The 20,438-nt window shown below is 36.5% G+C and overlaps 1 protein-coding gene across 4 annotated transcripts; it reads left to right on the top strand.

Moving 5' to 3' along the window:
* Positions 1-743: 743 nt before the first annotated feature.
* Positions 744-12,918, top strand: LOC137032116 (cytolytic toxin-alpha-like). Of its 4 annotated transcripts, XM_067403682.1 has the most exons (9): positions 744-811; positions 908-965; positions 1,512-1,623; positions 1,764-1,821; positions 2,649-2,741; positions 3,154-4,854; positions 8,208-8,331; positions 8,856-8,954; positions 11,380-12,918. In XM_067403682.1, exons 3-9 carry the CDS (start codon positions 1,531-1,533, stop codon positions 11,441-11,443), a joined length of 2,232 nt encoding a protein of 743 aa, XP_067259783.1. In that variant the 5' UTR covers positions 744-811; positions 908-965; positions 1,512-1,530; the 3' UTR covers positions 11,444-12,918. The 4 variants fall into 4 exon arrangements, with proteins under 4 accessions (XP_067259783.1, XP_067259784.1, XP_067259782.1 ...); XM_067403683.1 differs by lacking the exon at positions 744-811 and having other exon boundaries at positions 860-965; XM_067403681.1 differs by lacking the exon at positions 744-811 and having other exon boundaries at positions 909-965; positions 1,512-1,821.
* Positions 12,919-20,438: the final 7,520 nt, after the last annotated feature.

Below are 20,438 nucleotides of genomic sequence, written 5' to 3'. Positions count from 1 at the left end.
ACTTTAAAATAACATTAGAGCAATATTATATTAACAGAATAATGTTAGAAAAATTTTTAAAATAATGTTAAAATAACATTAAAATAATGTTAGAAGAATAATGTTAGAAAAATTGTTAAAATAATGTTAAAATAACATTAAAATAATGTTAGAATAACGTTAGGAGAACGTTAAAATAACATTAGAATAATGTTAAAAAAACTTTAAAATAACATTAATGTTATATTAACAGAATAATGTTAGAAAATTGTTAAAATAACGTTAGAATAATGTTAGAATAATGTTAGGGGAATGTTAGAATAACGTTAAGGGAATGTTAAAATAACATTAGGGGAACGTTAAAATTATGATAGATTAATGTTAAAATAATTTTAGAATAATGTTAAAATAAAGTTAAAATAACGTTAGAATAATGTTAAAATAACGTTAGGGGAACGTTAAAATAACCTTAGAATAATGTTAGAATAATGTTAAAATAAGATTAGAATAATGTTAAAATAATGTTAGAATAATGTTAAAGTAAAGTTAAAGTAACGCTCGAATAATGTTAAAATAATGTTAGAATAATGTTAAAATAATGTTAGGGGAACGTTAAAATAACGTTAGAATAATGTTAGAATAACGTTAAAATAAGATTAGAATAATGTTAAAATAATGTTAGAATAACATTAGAATAATGTTTCATGAACTGTCCCTTTAATATGCTGCATAATGTCCAATAATAATGTGTAATAATTTTACATAGGTCCCAGCCTATTATCCACCAGAAATGCAGAAGTAACAGCACATCAAGTATGTTCCCCAACTGGCGGTGAGTATAACCAGATGTTATTCAAGAACACAGGCCAAAAAATGACTCATTCCCTCAAAAATGGGAATGAACATTTCACTACAATTCATGCTTCAGACTTCAACTGAAGACATTACCAGAAGACTTGTCTTACCAGGGACAATCAAAACTCAAGGTAAATTTATTTATCAGCTTTAAAACTTTTTGGAACAGTGGCACCTGCAGGAGCACATTCATGCTGTCATAACACTACAGTGGTAGTTTTTAGTGTGGTACACAAAGCATAGGACTTTTTTTTCTGCATGTTGCACAATTATGCCAAAAGCAATTCAAGAGAGCTGCAGCCCTATAGCATTATTCAACACCACCACAGAAGCAAATATTAATTAAATTGTCTGATTAATTTCAGTGGTGTCAACTGTATACCATTTTCTATCTGCATCAAGTGCAAATCTGCAGCTAGTATTAATGTATTATTTTGTATTATAAGTATTATAAAGTATTAATGTTTATAAAAAGTTTGATGATCATCCAACTAAAATGTTTCAGAAAAACATTCTAAGCATGAACAATGTTTTTGTGCTAAAGTTTTGGGAATGTTGTTAAAGACTAGATAACTTTGAACGAATGCTCTGTTAACATTACTGGAAGAACGTTCCCATACAAAACTAATTAATTAAGGGCACTGAGGCATATTCTATTCTGACTTTCATTCAAACAGACTTGTTGATACTTCCAAGATGGTGGTGCATTTCACATACATGGATCTGCTGAAATACATATATTTATTTACATATCTATGGCTGGCAACCCTGGCTGCACCAGATACACAGGCGAGTGCACTCAATCAGACAAAATGCAGAAGTATGGCCAGATGTACTTCAAAAGAATGGGGGATAAAAAAAAAGTTTGCATTTTTGTGAAAGTTCTTTCTCTCTCTGTGAAAAATTATGAAACATTTCTTCAAAAACAGGAACTGTCAGCTCAAGACACCAGAAAAAAAATATTCAAAGGACATGTAGAGACTTCAGGTGAGATGCAACTTTAAAACAATATGAACAGGTATATTGACAGCTTTATAAAGCTCATTAATATGAAAGGGACAGTGGAAAACCATTTGAAGAAAAAAAATAGACACAAATATCATTAGTCAGATGCAAAAACATGTTGAAAATTATGCTACGGTATCCCATTTACCTCTTTAAAATTCACCCTGCTATAGTTTACTTCTACAAAAAGTGTATATACTTCAAGATTAGCTTAAAATTTTGACAGGTATGGTATGATTAATTTTAGGACACTCCCTATAGAAAATGGATAAAATTCATCCTCAAAATCAGAAACAATGCAGAACACACATGGACAGATATGAAGTGGCATCCACAATGTAGCCTATTTATTCAAACACATTATATTAAAGAACAGGTTAAGTAAAAATACAATGATTATGCAATATTAATTTTATTTAGCAAAATTCTCCTCTCTAGAGTTCATGTTTCTACCTAACAAGTTTTGAATGGCTATTCTTATATACGTAACATTGTTTACAAGCTGTTTACATCTTTCTGCGGTTGAAATACTGATTACATGACTGATGACATGATACGTATTTCGGTAAGTTGTACTGTATCTTTCAACATACTTTCTGATGTTCATTCATGTTTATTTAATACTATAGTAGCAAAGAGGGAGAGATGATCATTTCACGTGTAACCTACAACGATTATGTGCATGTTGCTAAAAACATAAGATATATATATGCTATTTTACAAAAAATAATGATTATGAACAATATGAAAGACATTATGATAAATGTTCTAATTGTAATGTTATTTTTTTTTTACTTTGTTATTTACAGACATGGACATAGATCACATTGAAGTGGCAGCCCTGGGAAGACCTCTTTTTCCTGGTATGCTTTATGACTGCCGTAAGGATTCCTTCATTCCAGGTGATGTACTTTAATTAAAATAAATAAATAATAATAATAAAAAAAAAAACTAAGGCAAATTTTCCCCCTTTTCATCATATTTTCATGTGTAGTGTGTTTTACTTTCACTTTCAAGGACTTTTAGTCGTTTCTCTTTCCTACCTGTTTCCTTTGTTTCATTTTCCTGCTCTTTGTTGGATACTATTCTTTTTTATTAATTTGTACACCTGTTCGAGTTTACTTTGTTTAATAAATACGCTGTACGTTGATCAAGCCTTTGCATTTCATCTCCTTCATTAGACTGAAAACGTTACATATTTGTTAAATCACCTATTTACTCATCCTTGTGTAACAACACCACAAAACCTGCATGTTTAACCGTACAACACTTTCTTGTACATACAGTCACTGTTAAAGCAACTTCTCATTTCAGGTATTACTCTGTGGGATAAGAAATCATTGAAGAATGATTTGGACACCCATCCAAAGCCCCAGACAGATTTGAAGTTCAGTAGCTCTGACTCTCTCTCTGATAAGTCCAGTCTCATGGATATAAGTGCTTCCCTGAAGGCCAGTTTCTTGGGGGGGCTGGTGGAGGTGGGAGGATCTGCCAAGTACCTGCATGACACCAAATCCTCAAACCAACAGTCCAGAGTTACAATTTATTACCGTGAGACCACAAGATTTGAACAACTCACTATGACTCAGCTGGGTAATATCACCTACCCTGAGGTATTTGACCAGAAAACTGCAACTCATGTGGTCACAGCTGTACTGTATGGAGCTCAGGCCTTCATGGTGTTTGATCGGACATTTTCAAAAGAGGAAAAAGAGCAGGATATTGAGGGTGAACTGAATGTAATGGTCAAGAATATCCCTGAATATTCTATTGAGGGAAAAGGATCTGTAAACATGACAGATAATGATAAGAAAATAGCTGAGAATATTGCCTGCACATTTCATGGTGACATCCATCTTGAGCAAAACCCCACCACATACATGGATGCCTTGGATTTGTACAAGCAGCTCCCCACTCTGCTGAAGGAGAATCCACAGAATGCAGTTCCAGTAAAAGTCTGGCTTTATCCTCTTCATCTACTGAATACAAAAGCAGCTCAGTTAGTGAGAGAAATCAGCACAAGTCTGGTTTCCAAAACTGAAGATATAATGAAGGTACTGGTTGAGGCAGAGAGAACATCCAATGACCTCTTAAAAAATACTCTGGTAAATGTTTTCAGTGACCTCAAAGAAAGGCTACTGTCATTTCAGGATTCATTTAGAACTTACAAAACAGTCCTACAGAAAGCTGTCAGCAGGGTCTTGCCTGCTATTCGAGGAGAAGAAGGAATGAAGGAGAAGTCACTAGAAGACATCCTGAAGATTCACTATGAATCCCCTTTTAATGCTGGCAAGCTTAACCAGTGGTTAGATGATGCAAAGTCTGAACTTAACATCTTGAGTTTTTCCATCAAGAAACTGGAGGGAATCAAAATTGAAAACTCAGACGGTCTCAACACCATCCTACTTGATCGTGATATTGATGTTGTGGTGTGCTTTACCTTCACATCTCTGAATGAAGACCTGTATGTTTCAGCCCTGAAGGAGTTTCTGAAATCTGACAAGTTTAAAGAGCTTGATAAGAATGAGACCTTGTTTTCTGTGGCGTCTGTAGGAAAGTGGATCAATGATCCTGATGTCATTAAAAAGATGAGAGATAACTTATCTAATTTCAGAGGTTTTTCAGAGGCCAATAAAAATGAAAAGAAAATCAGATTCATTATGTCTGTAATCTCCAATCCCTCTAATAAAGGCTCCTCCATCTATCTGTATGAAAAAGGAAAACTGACGGACACACAGTTCCAGCCCGTGACCAAACCGCCCCCACCAATAGTGAAGGGTGTCCAGTCCAACACTGTGTCCCTGAAACTGCAGAAATCTCCAACCGGAGAAACAGTGAAGTACAGAGTTGAGTACAAGCAAGAAAAAAATCGGTGGCTTTTCATAAACACAACTGATGAAGACTTTACTCTGACTGGACTGGTGTCTGGAAAGCAGTACTTGATCCGCTACAGGATAGTGGGTATAGTGGGAGTGAGTGAAGCCAGTGACACTGTCAGCGCTATGCCATCCTCAGGTAAGCGTCATCTGCACATTTATTCACAAATCTTTTTTATCACACGAGCTGTGTGAATCTATGTTCTTATGCTTTCTCATGAATGTACACAGGAGAGCAACAGCCGAGGTCCAGATTTTTGCTAAATGATAAAATTACATTTCTTGCCAAACCCTATTGTATGCCTTCAAAACACTTGGAATATATGGCACAAATCACATGATCATTTTATTATTCTTTCGTGCCCTTTTTTAAAGTGCCCCTATTATGGATTTTTGAAAATTACCTTTCATGTAGTGTGTAACATAGCTCTAAGTTAATGAAAACATCCTGCAAAGTTTAAAATCTGAAAGTGCACCGTTTATAAAGTTATTGTCTCTCAAAAGTAAGAGTCGACTCAGAGTCAATTAAGCGAGTCGTTTGTAAAACGAATCCCAAGCCGTTTCATCGTGACATCACAATGAATCATTAGCATATTGTCCGCCTACTTATTGCGTGCGCAGACGCAATATTCACAGAAAAATTCACTTTTTCAACAATATCACAGCAATACAATCTTTTGTTGTGTTCCTGGCATTTTACTGATGACTGCTTCTCAAACCCCAGGGAGTTTAATGCAGGATTCACAAAACACTTGGTCTTAAAATATGGATCAATGCCCAATTTCTTTGGACCAGCTTGCTCCTCTGAATCTCAACCTGTAATCATGATTAATAATTAATGTTTATATTTTCTAGCGATCGTTCAAAATTCGTAGTTTTGTATGTAATGTTGTTTAACGTACACCCTAGTCTGCCTCCTGCTAACTGGCTCACTTACACTCCTGGACAGGACCCCGACTTCAGTGGTATGTCAAGTTGCACAGACACTGTGCAAGATCAGGAAGGACGAGGAGCAGGTCCTCATGGTCGCCCCTTATTGGCCCGCCGGACCTGGTTCTCTGAACTGATACTCTTCGCAACAGCCCCTCCTTGGCCTATCCCTCATAGGAAGGACCTTCTTTCTCAGAGACGGGGCACCCTCTGGCACCCGGGTCCCGATCTTTGGAACCTACATGTGTGGTTCCTGGATGGGACACGGAATGTTTAGGTACCTTACCACCTCAGGTGGCAACTACCATCACTTCGGCAAGAGCCTTGTCTACCAGACAAGCGTATGCTTTGAAGTGGAACCTCTTCGTCACTTGGTGTTCTTCTCGTCAGGAGAACCCGTGGAAATATCTGATCAGCTCAGTGCTTTCCTTTCTCCAGGAAGGGTTGGACCGAAGGCTGTCTCCTTCCACCCTTAAGGTTTATGTGACTGCGATTGCAGCTCACCATGACCTTGTTGAAGGTAAGTCCCTTGGGAAGCACAACCTGGGAGGCTTAATCCGCCTCGCCCTCCACATGTTCCCTCTTGGGACCTCTCGGTGATTCTATCCGCTTTTCAGAGAGCTCCCTTTGAACCCTTGCTTTCAGTCGAGCTGAAATTTTTATCATTGAAAACTGTGCCCCTGACGGCTTTGGCTTCAGTTAAGAGGGTTGGGGACCTACAGGCTTTTTCCATTGACGAAGTGTGCCTGGAATTCGGGCCGGCTGACTCTCACGTTATCTTGAGACCCCGGCCTTGGTACGTGCCCAAAGTTCCCACCACTCCTTTTAGGGATCAGGTAGTGAACTTACAAGGCCTCCAAGGAGGCAGACCCAGCCCTGGTGCTGCTTTGTCCAGTACGTGCTCTCCGCACTTACATAGACAGAACTCAGTGTTTCAGGACCTCAGGCCAGCTCTTTGTCTGTTACAGAGGCCAGCAGAAGAGGAAGGCTGTCTCCAAGCAGAGGTTAGCCCACCGGATAGTGAATGCTATTGTCTTAGCTTACCAGGCTCAAGACTTGCCATGCCCCCTGGGGGTGAGAGCTCACTCGACTAAGAGTGTAGCCTCCTCCTGGGCTTTGGCGCATGGCGCCTCGCTATCAGATATTGTTACACATTTGCGAGATTTTATAATCTCGGTGTAGAGTCTGTATCCTCCCATATACTCGCCCCTTCGGGCCAGTAGCAGGATCTGTTCGGTGTCATTCGCTTGCTGCGTCATTCCACTCTACGGATTGGATGTGTGCACTATTTTTCTCAGGTGTATTTCACTGTTCCTCCAGCACTGTTGATGTCTACACTTACATGCATGCCCTGTCGGTCAGCCCCTGTGTCAGACTAGGTGCCTCCATATGTTGTGATTCCCCTCTCTGGGTAATCCCACGTGTGTATTCCACATTAAGTCTCCTTGGGAGCATGTGTCTTCCTTTGGCAAGCCACTTGCCGTCTCTGACATGTAACTCCACCCTGCGGGTTGGGTACCTCAGATTCCTATCACCGCTATGCTGGTGGACTTCTTGTATGACCTCCACGAGTAGGCAGCCTGTTAGCATATTCCAGTTGGAGTATGCTACCCAGTGCATTCTATGTTTGTGTGGTCCTTGTATGGTGCTGGCCTCATGACAACATGCTATCACCGTTTCACTGGAAGACAGCTATTGTGGCGTTTTGGTCTCTGATGTAACGTCGAACATGACGGACTGAAAGGGACATCTAGGTTATGTATGTAACCCTCGTTCCCTGAAGGAGGGAACGGAGACTTTACATCCCCTTGCCACCTTCGCTGTACCGCTGAACGGCCTGGCCACATGGCTCAGCTCCTCAGCGAAGAGTTGAATGCGAGTTGCTCACTCTGCTCCTTATATACCCACACTGTGGGGCGGAGCTTGCGCATACAAATTCCACAGACCAAGATACTCTTCGTATCATTGGCTCGTTTTGTAACACTCGAAGGTGATTGGGCTCTCAGGTGAGACCCCATTTCGTCAGTCTCTGACGTAACATCTCTGTTCCCTCCTTTAGGAAACGAGGGTTACATACGTCTTTCACACTAGAACAAACAATATGCGTAGAATTATGCCAAAATGCCAAATGCCTTGTCGAGTATCCTCATAAGAGCAGTCTTAAATTAGTTAAATAATGTCTTAAATGAACTGAGAAAATTAGATGCGCGTCAGATCCATGCCATGTTCGGCAGTGGCAGGTCTTAAAGTCACAGCAGCCTTATAAATCAGTTGCTGTTATGTGTCATTATTGTTAATCAAACAACAACAGAGAAAATTTTAGCTTTAATAAGAATTAATCTAATTTTCATTTATAAGTAAAGACTGTAAAGTGTTTGATAACTTTCAACTTCAATAAAAGTTAAATACAAGTTTTTAATCGCGATTAATCACGATTACAGAAAAATGTGTGATTTATTAGTTAATTTTTTATTCAATTGACAGCATTAATATATATTAATAGCTTACAATCTATCAGAATCATGGATTGTAAGTTAATCTTTCAATGTTATTCCCCAACAGTTCAACCTAAAACAATACCTGACAGGTGCTGGTGTATGGAGACTAAGAAATATGTCCGAAAGGAAACTGTTGAAGAGTTCTCCATTTTCCCTATAAGACCACGCTGTAACAACGTAGAAATCATGTAAGTCTGTTAACCTGCATGTGATAAGACTTAATATATGCATGTGATGTAACTTAATTTTATTAAACATATTGTATTTTTGCATAATTAAAATATCAAGAGTGTTTTTAACAGGCTTATACTTAAGCTGCATTCCAGGCAGGTTTTTAAGCCCGTAAGTCACAACTTCAAACCACGACTCATGACTTTTTTAGCGTTTCAAGCATGTCACGCCAAACTGCCTGAGTGTAAACAAATCAGCATGCCGGACCTTACGGGGCTTATGCTCCATTACAATTATTTCTATCGCCAAATGTGCTTACTCCTTGCTTATTTGAGGGAAACAGAGGAGGAAAAATGGTGCATTCTTGTTTCACGGGCTATGTGACGTCAGAGCATGTAACTGGGAGTACATCGATCTAGTACGAGTTCACGGGTGGGAATATTTAGCCTACCTGTTGAGATGTCTGTAAGAGCTTTTGTGACATGATATCATAGAAGTTAGCCTGAATCTTATTAATTTGATGTGTTTTCAATGTTTGCAGACTGACACTAAAACCTGTGAATAATTCAAGTGAAGTCATCCAGCGCTGCTTGAATCCAAATTCAGCGCAAGGCAAGAACCTCCAGACTTGCTGGAAGAGGTACTAATAACAGACAATATTAGTGTATTATTAGCAAATATACTTTAAATATCAACTAATTTACTAAGGTTAAGCATCAAAAAGTTTTCTTAATGCTCTCTAAGGCAAGTCTCAGGCTAATGTTCACATACAGTATATATATTTAGGCTATATATCAGTGGAGAGCGGTGACTTTTTAACAGAGTATGCTTGGTGGTGCGTCATGTAAAAAATGTGGCTGATGCAGTTACTTATAACAAATAAGCAAGGTGCTTGCGTTCTCTTTTTTTCAGTTGCTTACTCATGATGACACATAGCAACACAGTGAAAAGTATTTCTGTATGGACCTTTTATTGAGAGTAGCCCATATTTACCTGTTGAGACCTTCCCAAGCACCTGTAAGAGCTTTTGTGATGTTTGAGAGTCGACGGAGGTGTGACAAGCGAAAGGTGCATTTACAAAATATGCAGTATTTTTGTAAGTCGGCTAGGTGCCACAGAAACAACAAACTTCAGCTTTAAACGTATCAGTTTAGGACACAGATTTAAATCAAACACGACAAATAAGAAACACCATGCATGCCAGAAGTACTTTTTAAATGAAAAATGAAAAATAAAATATTATTAGTATTAGCAGCCTATTATAAATAAAAAGTAAAATGTAATTATAAGTAGGCTATAATAAATAAAAATATCAGTATTATTTAAAATAAGTTTAAATTATACAAACTGATGACTTTAACAAACACACAGACTATCGATTATCATCCTCTGATAGATACAGTAGGACTGTCTTAAACAATTTATTTTAAGTTTTTGTAAAATAAATTTTTCTATGGAGAAAATTAAATACTATGAAAATAGTTTTAGTTATGATTTTTCCCCAATGTGATTTTCAGTGATCTAGATCTGGCAGCAACAGCTAATTTTTCCTCTTAGGCGAGCGATCATAGACTGTAAAAAAAATATGGATGTACTGTAGTGTCAGTGATGTCACCCATAGATTTCTGAAGAGCAATTTGAAGCAAAAAAGCAGCTGTTGCCATCTTGGCAGCACGTCATCGCGCGTCACTCCCGGATAACTGAAAATGGGCAAAGAGGTGGGACATGGTTGGAACTGAGATGCCTGGTTGCTGATACCATGCCCGCCTAACGCGATCTGTTAGCTGAGGCTAAGGAGATATCTATCTATCTATCTTAGATACAATCTAAAATAAAATAAATCATTTGAAAGTTCTAAAGGTCAATCTGCGGTTTCTTCTGAACAATCTGCTCTCCATCACTGTTCTTCAAGAAATTATGCAACCTCAGCAGCGTATATATTGTAAAACTGTATATGATTGTATACGGACTCTCACAAGCAAATGAGCTCGCGTCCAAAGTTTGTGGTGTCTTGAGACATTGTCATTGTAGTAAATCTGACAAACAAAACATTTCGTCAATGTCAAGACGATCTGTGTGTTCTGTTTATCTTCCACGTTTGTGCACATCACAGATGCATCTGTCTCGACCATTAACCGCACAGCAAATCATATTATTCAATAATTGTATGAAATAATCCAGAAAAAAGCACAAACAGGGCAGAGATTTTTGTATTTTGTATTTGAGATGCCAAATTCAGCGGCTGGAATTAGCTGTGACAGACAGACGAAGTGGCTTGTAGTGACTGCAGCAGCAGTCCACCTTTCAGTGAAGTGGCCACGCCCTTAATTATGCAAAACTTTAATGCTTAATATAATTTAAACAGATGAGTTCACCCCCCTCAGAGTTGTCATGAAGGGCAAAATTAGCTGTATAGACCAAAACCACAATTTGTACTAGACTGTAAACATTTTTTTTTCTGCTGTAAATTTGGGTATTTTAACATGGGTCTCAATGAGATTCTGTTCTCTTTTGGAGCCTGTCCCTAGCCAGTCGATGAATTGCAGTCACTTCCGTATTGGCTTCAAGAGAAACTGTGAGAGGTTGCCGATCTGCTCACAGCTTATTCTGCCCATGAAATCCTCCATAGGCCAGTAAACCAATGAGAACGTGGGACAATGATGACGATCCATAACAAAAGAGTGAAGATGCAAAAGCAGCTTACCCAGAAGTCTCCGTAACTGGCAGATTTAAAAAAAATTACCACTGTTTGACAAATAAATAAACTATGGACAGTTACATATGAAATACTAACATTTAATCATGTAGGCTTTATGGTGCACCTCAAACAAGGATTTTAATAGTAATTTATAGCGTTAATATTAATTGCAGAGTCCATGAATAGCTTGGGTATGCAGAGCATTCACAGCTTATGTGGACCATATGCAACTGATTTTATATATATATATATATATATATATATATATATATATATATATATATATATATATATATATATATATATATATCTCAACTAATAATGCATTAAATTAATGTGTGCACTTTTTTTGTTATATTTGCAACAGCAGGAACACCAATAACACCGCCACTTTTAAGATATCCCATTGCCTATTGTCACAAAATGCCTAAAGCCATAAATGAAAGTGCGGAAGAGCAAGGGAGGACTGAACGGGGAATTTGGAAACTCCAAAAACCCTGCGAATGGAATTCCATCCTGTCACATGACCCGGCACTGCCCAGTCAGAATCCTGGGATCTGAGTGTTGGCCTCATGCAGCTAATGGGAAATCACAGAAGACCTTGTTGTGGCAAAAATCAACTCCGACTCTACTGCATAAGAGACAAACACGTCCAATTGTCTTTAAAGCTTTTATTTCTTGCAAGAAAGGTCAGACAGGTCATACAGAAACACAAGTAGCTGCAGAGTGTAAGACAAAGAACGAAAGCTTCCCGTCACTTTTATATCTCTAACCTCCAAGGCCGAAGCCTCTGTCCTTTTACCATATTTGGATCATCCCTTAGTGGCTGTAACTTTCCACACATAGTTAGCACAGACATGTTTTTAAACATACATCTTGCATTTCCCCATACCATATCTTGCTCTTTCTATTTCCAACATCTATGTTAACACTATGTTAAACATTACCACTTAAGCCAACATCATATCATGTTCCATAAGCATCATATTTCACAAGAATACAGGTAAAAAGCATATGAAAATTTAAAATTTCCACAACAACCTGAAAACACCAGGACAGCTGCCAGTAACTGCCAGACACAGATGTTGTCGACAAAAGCATTTGAATTAGAATTCACTTGCTGTATGACTGAAACACTGAATGTATTATTACTCCAAGCAGTATTTAAACTATATTTAAATGGTTTTATAATGAGCTTATTTTTTAATACTTATTTTTTGAGAACAGAAGACCAACTTACATAACAGAGAAAGAGAGGGAAAAAAAGGTATAACAAAGGTTGCCAGTATAACATGTTGTACATTATACCAGTAAACATTTTTATACATTTACAAATGCAATAATCTAAACCACAGAGGAAGTTGTTAACCATTTCCTCCATTTATTCTCAAAGATTTGCATTTGCAGCCAAAGTGTATATATATGAGTCTTTTCATTTCTCTAACCTCTGTTAATATTTGGAAAACACAAAGTTGGAGCAGCCAGAGATAAATTAAGGTTAATAAATAGAGTCAAGAGCCCAGCTAAAGGAAATGCTTTTCACCATCATGGTGACTTCAAACTAAACTTTCATTAAAACTTTAACATCTAAACATCTGTTAATTCTCAGTAAGAACTTTTGTTGATGTATAACAGAAATCAAATGAATAATAAGTGTAATAATGTTTAATGGCTGGAAGTCAGTTGTAGTTGTTGTGTCTCTCTCTTTTTCTCGTTGTTTCTTCAGTGATTCTGTTTATTAACATCAGGTGTCACCACTAATTGTCATTCATCACTCAATCATCAATCAATTATCTCATTAACTTTAACACTGCTTCAGTGTTAATTTTTAACACCCGGCAAGATGGACTCATATGGAATGTTTAAAAATGTGTTTCAAATGAAATGTTGTAAAATGTGAAAATGAAAAGGATTTAATAAATTCTGATTTTAATTCAGCATGTGTGTGTGTAAAATATATATAGCTCATTATAGTCAATGATTGTATGCTGTCAAAGCTATTTTGTACCCTTTTGAAGGGTCAATTTTTGTACTGTTAAATAAAGGTACAAAATTGTCACCAAAAGGTACAAAACTGGTCTCTTAAGGTACAAATAACAAGGGTACAAATTTGTACCCGTGGGTACAGCCCCAGTGACAAGCCATTGTACCCCTAAAGGTATAATTATGTACCTTATTTTCTGAGAGTGAACCAATCTTCACTCTTGGGTGGGTCTTCCACCATTTCCAGGTTATTGCCTTTTCACTTGTTACTAGTAAAATCTTAAATAAATATTTGTCATCTTTTCAAGCCTCATCTAATATCTCCCAAATATAAAACGATTATATATAAAATGATTTTGATAGGCCTATATGTAGAATGTAAATACCATACAACCTCCCAAAAACTATTCACCTTTGGACATTGCCAAAATATATGTGTATGATGGTTTTTTTTCTATCTCATAGTTCCTCCAGGATTTAGGCAAATGTAACGTGTGTAATTTCTTAATTCTTGGTGTGATAAAAAGCAAGTCAGGTTTTTCCAACAAAACCATTTATCAGATAACAAGGAAATGGCAACCTCTTTTTCACATTTTAATCTTCATACCTGCAAACTCAAAAGAGGTGAAAAAGGTTACATGTTTCCAAATAAAATAGTTGTAGGGGGGACTGATGGTATCTTCCCCCAGGAGAAAATTTTTGTAATTTTAACATGTAAACAAAGCATTCTGGTGCACTCTGACATGGAAATAAATGGAAAAAACAACAAAATTTGCTTCAAGTAAAAACAACAACAAAAACAAACATTTATTGACAATAGGCTGGGCATTGACACAACCCACTGAGCAAATTACGTCCAGAAGACGTCTTTTTGAGGTCTTGTCTCAGGTTGAAAAGACGTCCACCGAGGGGCCAGAATGAAAGTTTTTATGACGTCTTTTTTTGACGTCTTCTGAACATCCGATATAGACGAACACGCAGAATCACCAAAGGAGAAAAATCACAATTTTTAAGCCACCATCGTGGAGATGAGTGTTTGCTTTAGTTGGGCTCTTGACCCTTGCCTTACTAATATTAGAGTTTGTTTGGGCTGCTGTAACTGAGTCATAACAACCAGACAAGTAAAGAGAAATGATCAGGTGTTGGTTATATTTTCACTTAATCATTATTTGGTCTGAGTCACTGAACTCATTTAGAGCCCAATCTCTGAGTTAGATTTACATAATTGATTACAGCAGCACTGTGATTCTACAGCAGAAGATCAGCTTTTACAATATGATTCAAATGATTTCAGAAAAGTTGTGCTGAACAAAATAAAAAAAATCGTTCGCTTAGGCACACACAGACATCAAGAATCAGCCTGTGAATCTCAATGACGGTGAGAGTAATAAACCATGTGCAGTGCATTCTGGGAGCCACCAATCAAAATTCACCCATGGATCCCATCATGCACTGTTTCATGAATAAATTATGAGCTGAATTGTCTTAGTAATTTTCTTTATTCTTAGTAATTTTCCATATTTTTCTGTGACTTTTTAGTAGCTTGTTTTTTAATGTTGAGAGTTGATCTGTTGATCAGAATATGTTGCTTGTCACCGTCGTTGAGATTCACAGGTTGATTCTTGATGTCTGTGCGTGCCTAAGAGAAAGCTTTTTTCATGTGAAATCTTTCAGATTATATTGATAAAGCTGATCTTCTGCTGTAGAATCACAGTGCTGCTGTAATCAATAATGTAAATCTAACTCAGAGATTGAGCTCTAAAGGAGTTCAGTGATTCAGATCAAATAATGATTATGAGAAAACATAACCAACACCTGATCTTTTCTCTTTACTTGTCTGGCTGTTATGACTCAGTTAACTGCCCAAACTCTAATATTAATAAGGCAAGGGTCAAGAGCCCAACTAAAACAAACACTCATCTCCACAGAAAATGTGAAAAAATTTGACAAAATAAGAGAGATCATACAAAATGCTGTTTTAAAATGTAAACCTCAACAATGATGACAATAAACAAAAATCTTTTTTGTGACTTTAGTAGCTTCAGAGGTGGGAAGTCCAAGGGTCAGAGATTTAAAAGCCCTGCCATATTTTTTATCTCATCCACTGAAGCATTAATGAGATAAATAAGTGTTTAATTGAGTGATGATTGAGCATTATTGAAGACACCTGATGATAACAAGCAGAATCACCAAAGGAGAAAAATCACAATTTTTAAGTTACCATCATCGAGGTCAGGGATTGTTTTAGTTGAGCTCTTGACGCTTTAATATTAGATTTTGTTTGGGCTGTTGTAACTGCTTTAAAAACTATCCAGCCAAGCAAAGTTAAGAAATGATCAGGAGGTGTTGGTTATGTGTTCACATAATCATTATTTGATCTGAATCACTGAACTCATTTAGAGCCTAATCTCTGACTTAGATTTATATTATTGATTACAGCAGCACTGTGATTCTACAACATAAGATCAACTTTAATACTTAGTTGTCCTTAACACAAAAAAGTTTTATTTTAGACACACACAGCCATCAAAAAGAAGCCTGTGAATCTCAACAACGGTGACAAGCAACATATTCTAATAAACAGATCAACTCTGAACATTAGAAAACCAGCTAATAAAAAGTCACAGAAAAACAGCAACATTTAAATAGTGAGAATAAAGACAAGACAACTCCACTCAGCATAATTTATTCATGCAACAATGCCTGATGAACAACTTTCAAAAAAAAGAAAAAAGTATTAAAGCTGATCTTCTGCTGTAGAATCACAGTGCTGCTGTAATCAATAATGTAAATCTAACTATTGGACTCTAAATGAGTTCAGTGATTCAGATCAAATAATGATTATGTAAAAACATAACCAACAACACCTGATCATTTCTTACCTTTGCTTGGTTTTAAAGCAGTTACAACAGCTCAAACAATCTGTAATATTAAAAAGTCAAGAGTCAAGAGCTCAACTAAAACAAACCCTGACCTCGATGATGGTAACTCAAAAATTGCGATTTTCTCCTTTGGTGATTCTGCTTGTTATCATCAGGTGTCTTCAATAATGCTCAATCATCACTCAATTAAACACTTATTTATCTCAATTCTTCAGTGGGTGGAATAAAAATATGGCAGGACTTTTACTCTCTGACCCCTGGACTTCCCACCTCTGAGTAGCTTGTTTTGTGATGCTCAGAGTTGATCTGTTTATCTGAAAATTTTGTCACCATTGTTGAGGTTCATAGGCAGAATCTTGATGTCTGTGTGAGTCTACATGCTGCTGTTTAAATAATTTTTGCACAGTGATAAAAACTTCCAGAATCAAAGCAGGATTTTCATATCATGGAATATTATGTATTGTAAGACTACAAAAAAATTATTTGTTTAGAGATCAGTGAATAAGTCCACTATATGATGATAAAATAATCAACAATGAGCAACCAAATCAATTTAATCAGCTCTTTTTTGTAATAGATGTGCTTTAGAAACGCAGTTGGAGAAAAAAATAAAGTAAAAAAAAAAAAAAAAAGGGTCAGGAGCCCAACTAAAGCAAGCACTTACCTCCATAACGGTGACATCTATACATTTTGATAAAACATCAACACCTCATTAAGAAGATTTGTATGAAAGAAACAAAGTCAAAGTGGTTTGTAATAAGTGATGCAGAGATCTGTTATTTTAACGTTCTGTTTCTGTTATTTGAGTTTTTTGAGGTTACAATTGTGCTGAAGAGTGTAGCGCCTGCGCTTCAGTCAGTGATGATCCAGAAACACTGATGATTCATAATATTAGGAATTACATGTCAAAAGCTTTTTTGTAAGACATTTAAGAAAAGCCATTAGCCATTTTTGTTAGCTAATTTACACTGCAAAATGTTATTTTATGGTGAAGTAAATGCTACATAAAAAACAAATATAATTTTTTACAGGAGAAAGTTAGTTCAGGCAAGAATTTAATGATTTATTATATATTAGTACTCAATTTAAGCTTGTAGAAATTAAAGTGTAAATATCAACATTAAAAAATTAAGTAAAACTACTCTACAATTTTCTGATACTAGTGTTCCCATCATGCACTGGGCCTTGAATAATTAATGAGGTCGATTTTTATGCTGTTTTCCAGCTTACATCATTGCTTTTGTGGTTATGTTTAGTAACTTGCCATTTTGTGACATTTGGAGTTCATTTTCTACTCAAAATGGCACATTCACACTAAAAAAAAGATCCATCGAAGGTTACCGTCATTGAGGTATTCAGGTCTCTGTGTTCAGCATTGTACTTCTAATATGTACATGTGGTGTCTACCCTGTCTCTTAGAAAGCATACACTTCAAAAGTATATTGTATGAGTAAAATGTATTATAAAAAAAACTTCAGTTAAGTAGAAATTATTCAATTTTTTAACTCATTGTCAATTTTACCAAACTTAGTTAAGCAGTTTACTTAATTCCATATGTAAAATTGATTTAAATATGTGTGCAAAAACTTGCTGAAGTCATTTTTGCATTGTTTTTCTTCTTTTCTTCATCTAAATCATAATAAATGTATAAGCATCCAAATTGATTTATAAGTAAAAAAAAAAACCAAAGTTTACTGGAAATTCCCAAGTAAACTTAACTTAAACATTTGTATAATTAAAGCTACTAATAATTATGTTTAGTCTTTTACTTGGAAAATGTTTGTAAATTTACTAGCCTTTTTCAAGTAAATCCTACTCCATTTTTTTTTTCAGAGTAGCTCTAATTTTCAATTCAATTTTTGGACAAGGGCAGCAGGGACATTCTGAGAACATTTCCAAATAAAGTATGTTTCCCTAAACATTCAGAGAATGTTTTGAATGTTCTGTGTCAGACAAATAACGTCCCACAAACCTTAAAAGAACTCCACATTGTGGCCGTCTCTGAACGTTACTAGAAAACGTCCTTAACACCAGTGGGGATGTTCTGAAAATGTTCTGGGAATGTAAAATTTCTAGCGGGGTATAGTCCCTTTTAGCAACTTGTTAGCAACCACTGTTTTTAAAGGTGCCCTAGAATCAGAATTTGAATTTTCCTCGGCATAGTTGAATAACAAGAGTTCAGTACATGGAAAAGACATACATTGAGTTTCAAACCCCATTGTTTCCTCCTTCTTATGTAAATCTAATTTGTTTAAAAGACTTCTGGAAAACACTCGGATCTCAACATAACACCGACTGTTACATAACAGTCGGGATCATTAATATGTATGACCCCAATATTTGCATATGCCAGCCCATTCGATGCATTACACAAGGAAAGGCAGTATTAACGGCTGGATCTGTGCACAGCTGAATCATCAGACAAGGTAAGCAAGCAAGAACAACAGCGAAAAATGGCAGATGGAGCAATAATAACTGACATGATCCATGATAACATGATATTTTTAGTGATATTTGTAAATTGTCTTTCCAAATGTTTCATTAGCATGTTGCTAATGTACTGTTAAATGTGGTTAAAGTTACCATTGTTTATTACTGTATTCACGGAGACCAGAGTCGTTGCTATTTTCATTTTTAAACATGTGTAGTCCGTATAATTCATAAACACAACTTCATTCTTTATAAATCTCTCCAACAGTGTAGCATTAGCCGTTAGCCACAGAGCATATAGCCTCAAACACACACAGAATCAAACGTAACCATCAAAATAAATTACTCACATAATTCGAAGCATGCATACAGCATGCATGACGAACATCTTGTAAAGATCCATTTGAGGGTTATATTAACTGTGTGAACTTTGTTTATGCGATGTATAGTCGAGAGCTCGTGGGGCAGAGGGAACGCATCTCTTAAAGGTGCCCTTGAGTGATTTGAAAAAAACATTTTAAATTGCTCCCTGATATCTACATAGAGGGTATGTGGCTTTTTTATGGTCGAAAATTGTCCACATATGGTTTTACAGCTCCATTTATAACCCCACAAATAGCCCCTAGAATGAAAAGGTCTGTTTTTGCCTTATTTGGAAGGCTCATGAATAGTAATATGGTGCTCCGCTCTGATTGGCTGTTTCACTGTTCGGCTCCTTCCAGTAGCTCACACTGATAGCGAACAAATCTGTACTGTACGGCGTGAACGATGGAGAGTTTTGGTATTCAACCTTATATGTTTGAGCCTGTTTCTGACGAAGATGCAGATGTAGAGGAACAACCAATTTTGTTGCGATTGGCCATGGACGTTTCTGAGTGGTAAGTTAGTCTTTATCTTCGGTATGAACCTGCAAAACGTAACTGTTATGTCAATGGGACTAGCATATAGCATTAACTTTACACTATAACTCATAACGTCAGTATTTGCAACGTTGTTTTTAGCATTGTAAAAAAATTATTTGTAATAATGTGTCGCTGTATGGTTTTACAATGATAGCTTCTTCACTTTGCAATAACAACTCTAAACAACGAACTGTGTAGCGCGAAAATTTGTTTCTAATATATTGACATTACCGATATGATTTTAAATTTGATTTATTTAACCAACCAAAGTAAAGCATAGAAGACATTCCAAAAAAGCAGTGTCATGTTTACTACTCAGCTGCTGTAGTGTGATTACGATTTAGCTATTAGTAACGTTAATGTTGTTAGCTCACTAAGAAACTTTACATTTAATCAGAAATAGTTTTTACAGCCAAGATGTGGATAAAAGCACTACTTACTGCTTGCGGGAATATAGTTGGAATTGCCCCTTTCTTCAGTGTCAAACGCTGAGCGAAGCCTGCTTGATATTGTCCCAGGTTAGAAAAGCTGTCTGTGGTGAAATGGGCAGAGCAAACTAACAACTTTGTGTTAAATTGTTCCGGTATCCGGTTATAGATAAACATCAGTCATGCCTTTTGACAGTTTTTTTCTGGAGGAAGACTATGAAAAGTTTTCACATCCCCTGCACAGCCTGGAACATAACATTTATTTCCATGATCTGCCATTTTTGCTGTTATCCTCGCTTGGCTTGTTTCTTCACTCTGCCTGCAGAACTTCCGATGATTCCGCTGGGCGGTTCCGCCTGGCCTGGATCATGAGCATATGCAAATATTGGGGGCGGAGTCCCCGACTGTTACGTAACAGTCGGTGTTATGTTGAGATTCGCCTGTTCTCCGGATGTATTTTAAACAAATGAGATTTATATAAGAAGGAGGAAACAATGGAGTTTGAAACTCAGTGCATGTCTTTTCCATGTACTGAACTCTTGTTATTTAACCATGCCAAGGAAAATTCAATTTTTGATTCGAGGGCACCTTTAAAGGGGCCGTGCTGAAAAAATCAGTGCATAGTTAATGATGCCCCAAAATAGGCAGTTAAAAAAATTAATAAAAAAAAAAATCTATGGGGTATTTTTAGCTGAAACTTCACAGACACATTCAGGAGACACCTTAGACTTATATTACATCTTGTAAAAAAAAACAATCTAGGGCACCTTTAAGACACAATTAAGGTTTAAAAAATCACAA

The sequence above is a fragment of the Chanodichthys erythropterus genome, chromosome 12, assembly GCF_024489055.1.
Source record: "Chanodichthys erythropterus isolate Z2021 chromosome 12, ASM2448905v1, whole genome shotgun sequence".
NCBI lineage: Eukaryota > Metazoa > Chordata > Actinopteri > Cypriniformes > Xenocyprididae > Chanodichthys > Chanodichthys erythropterus.
The sequence above is the reverse complement of the archived record's forward strand: the minus strand, read 5'-3'. Positions and strand labels throughout refer to the sequence as shown.

Coding starts and splice junctions, on each gene's coding strand:
- LOC137032116 (XM_067403681.1), top strand. CDS start 1,590: ATGGCTGGCAACCCTGGCTGCACCAGATACACAGGCGAGTGCACTCAA. Junction 4,855..8,207: donor CAGCGCTATGCCATCCTCAG/GTAAGCGTCATC, acceptor ATTCCCCAACAG/TTCAACCTAAAACAATACCT. Junction 8,955..11,379: donor CTCCAGACTTGCTGGAAGAG/GTACTAATAACA, acceptor TATTTGCAACAG/CAGGAACACCAATAACACCG.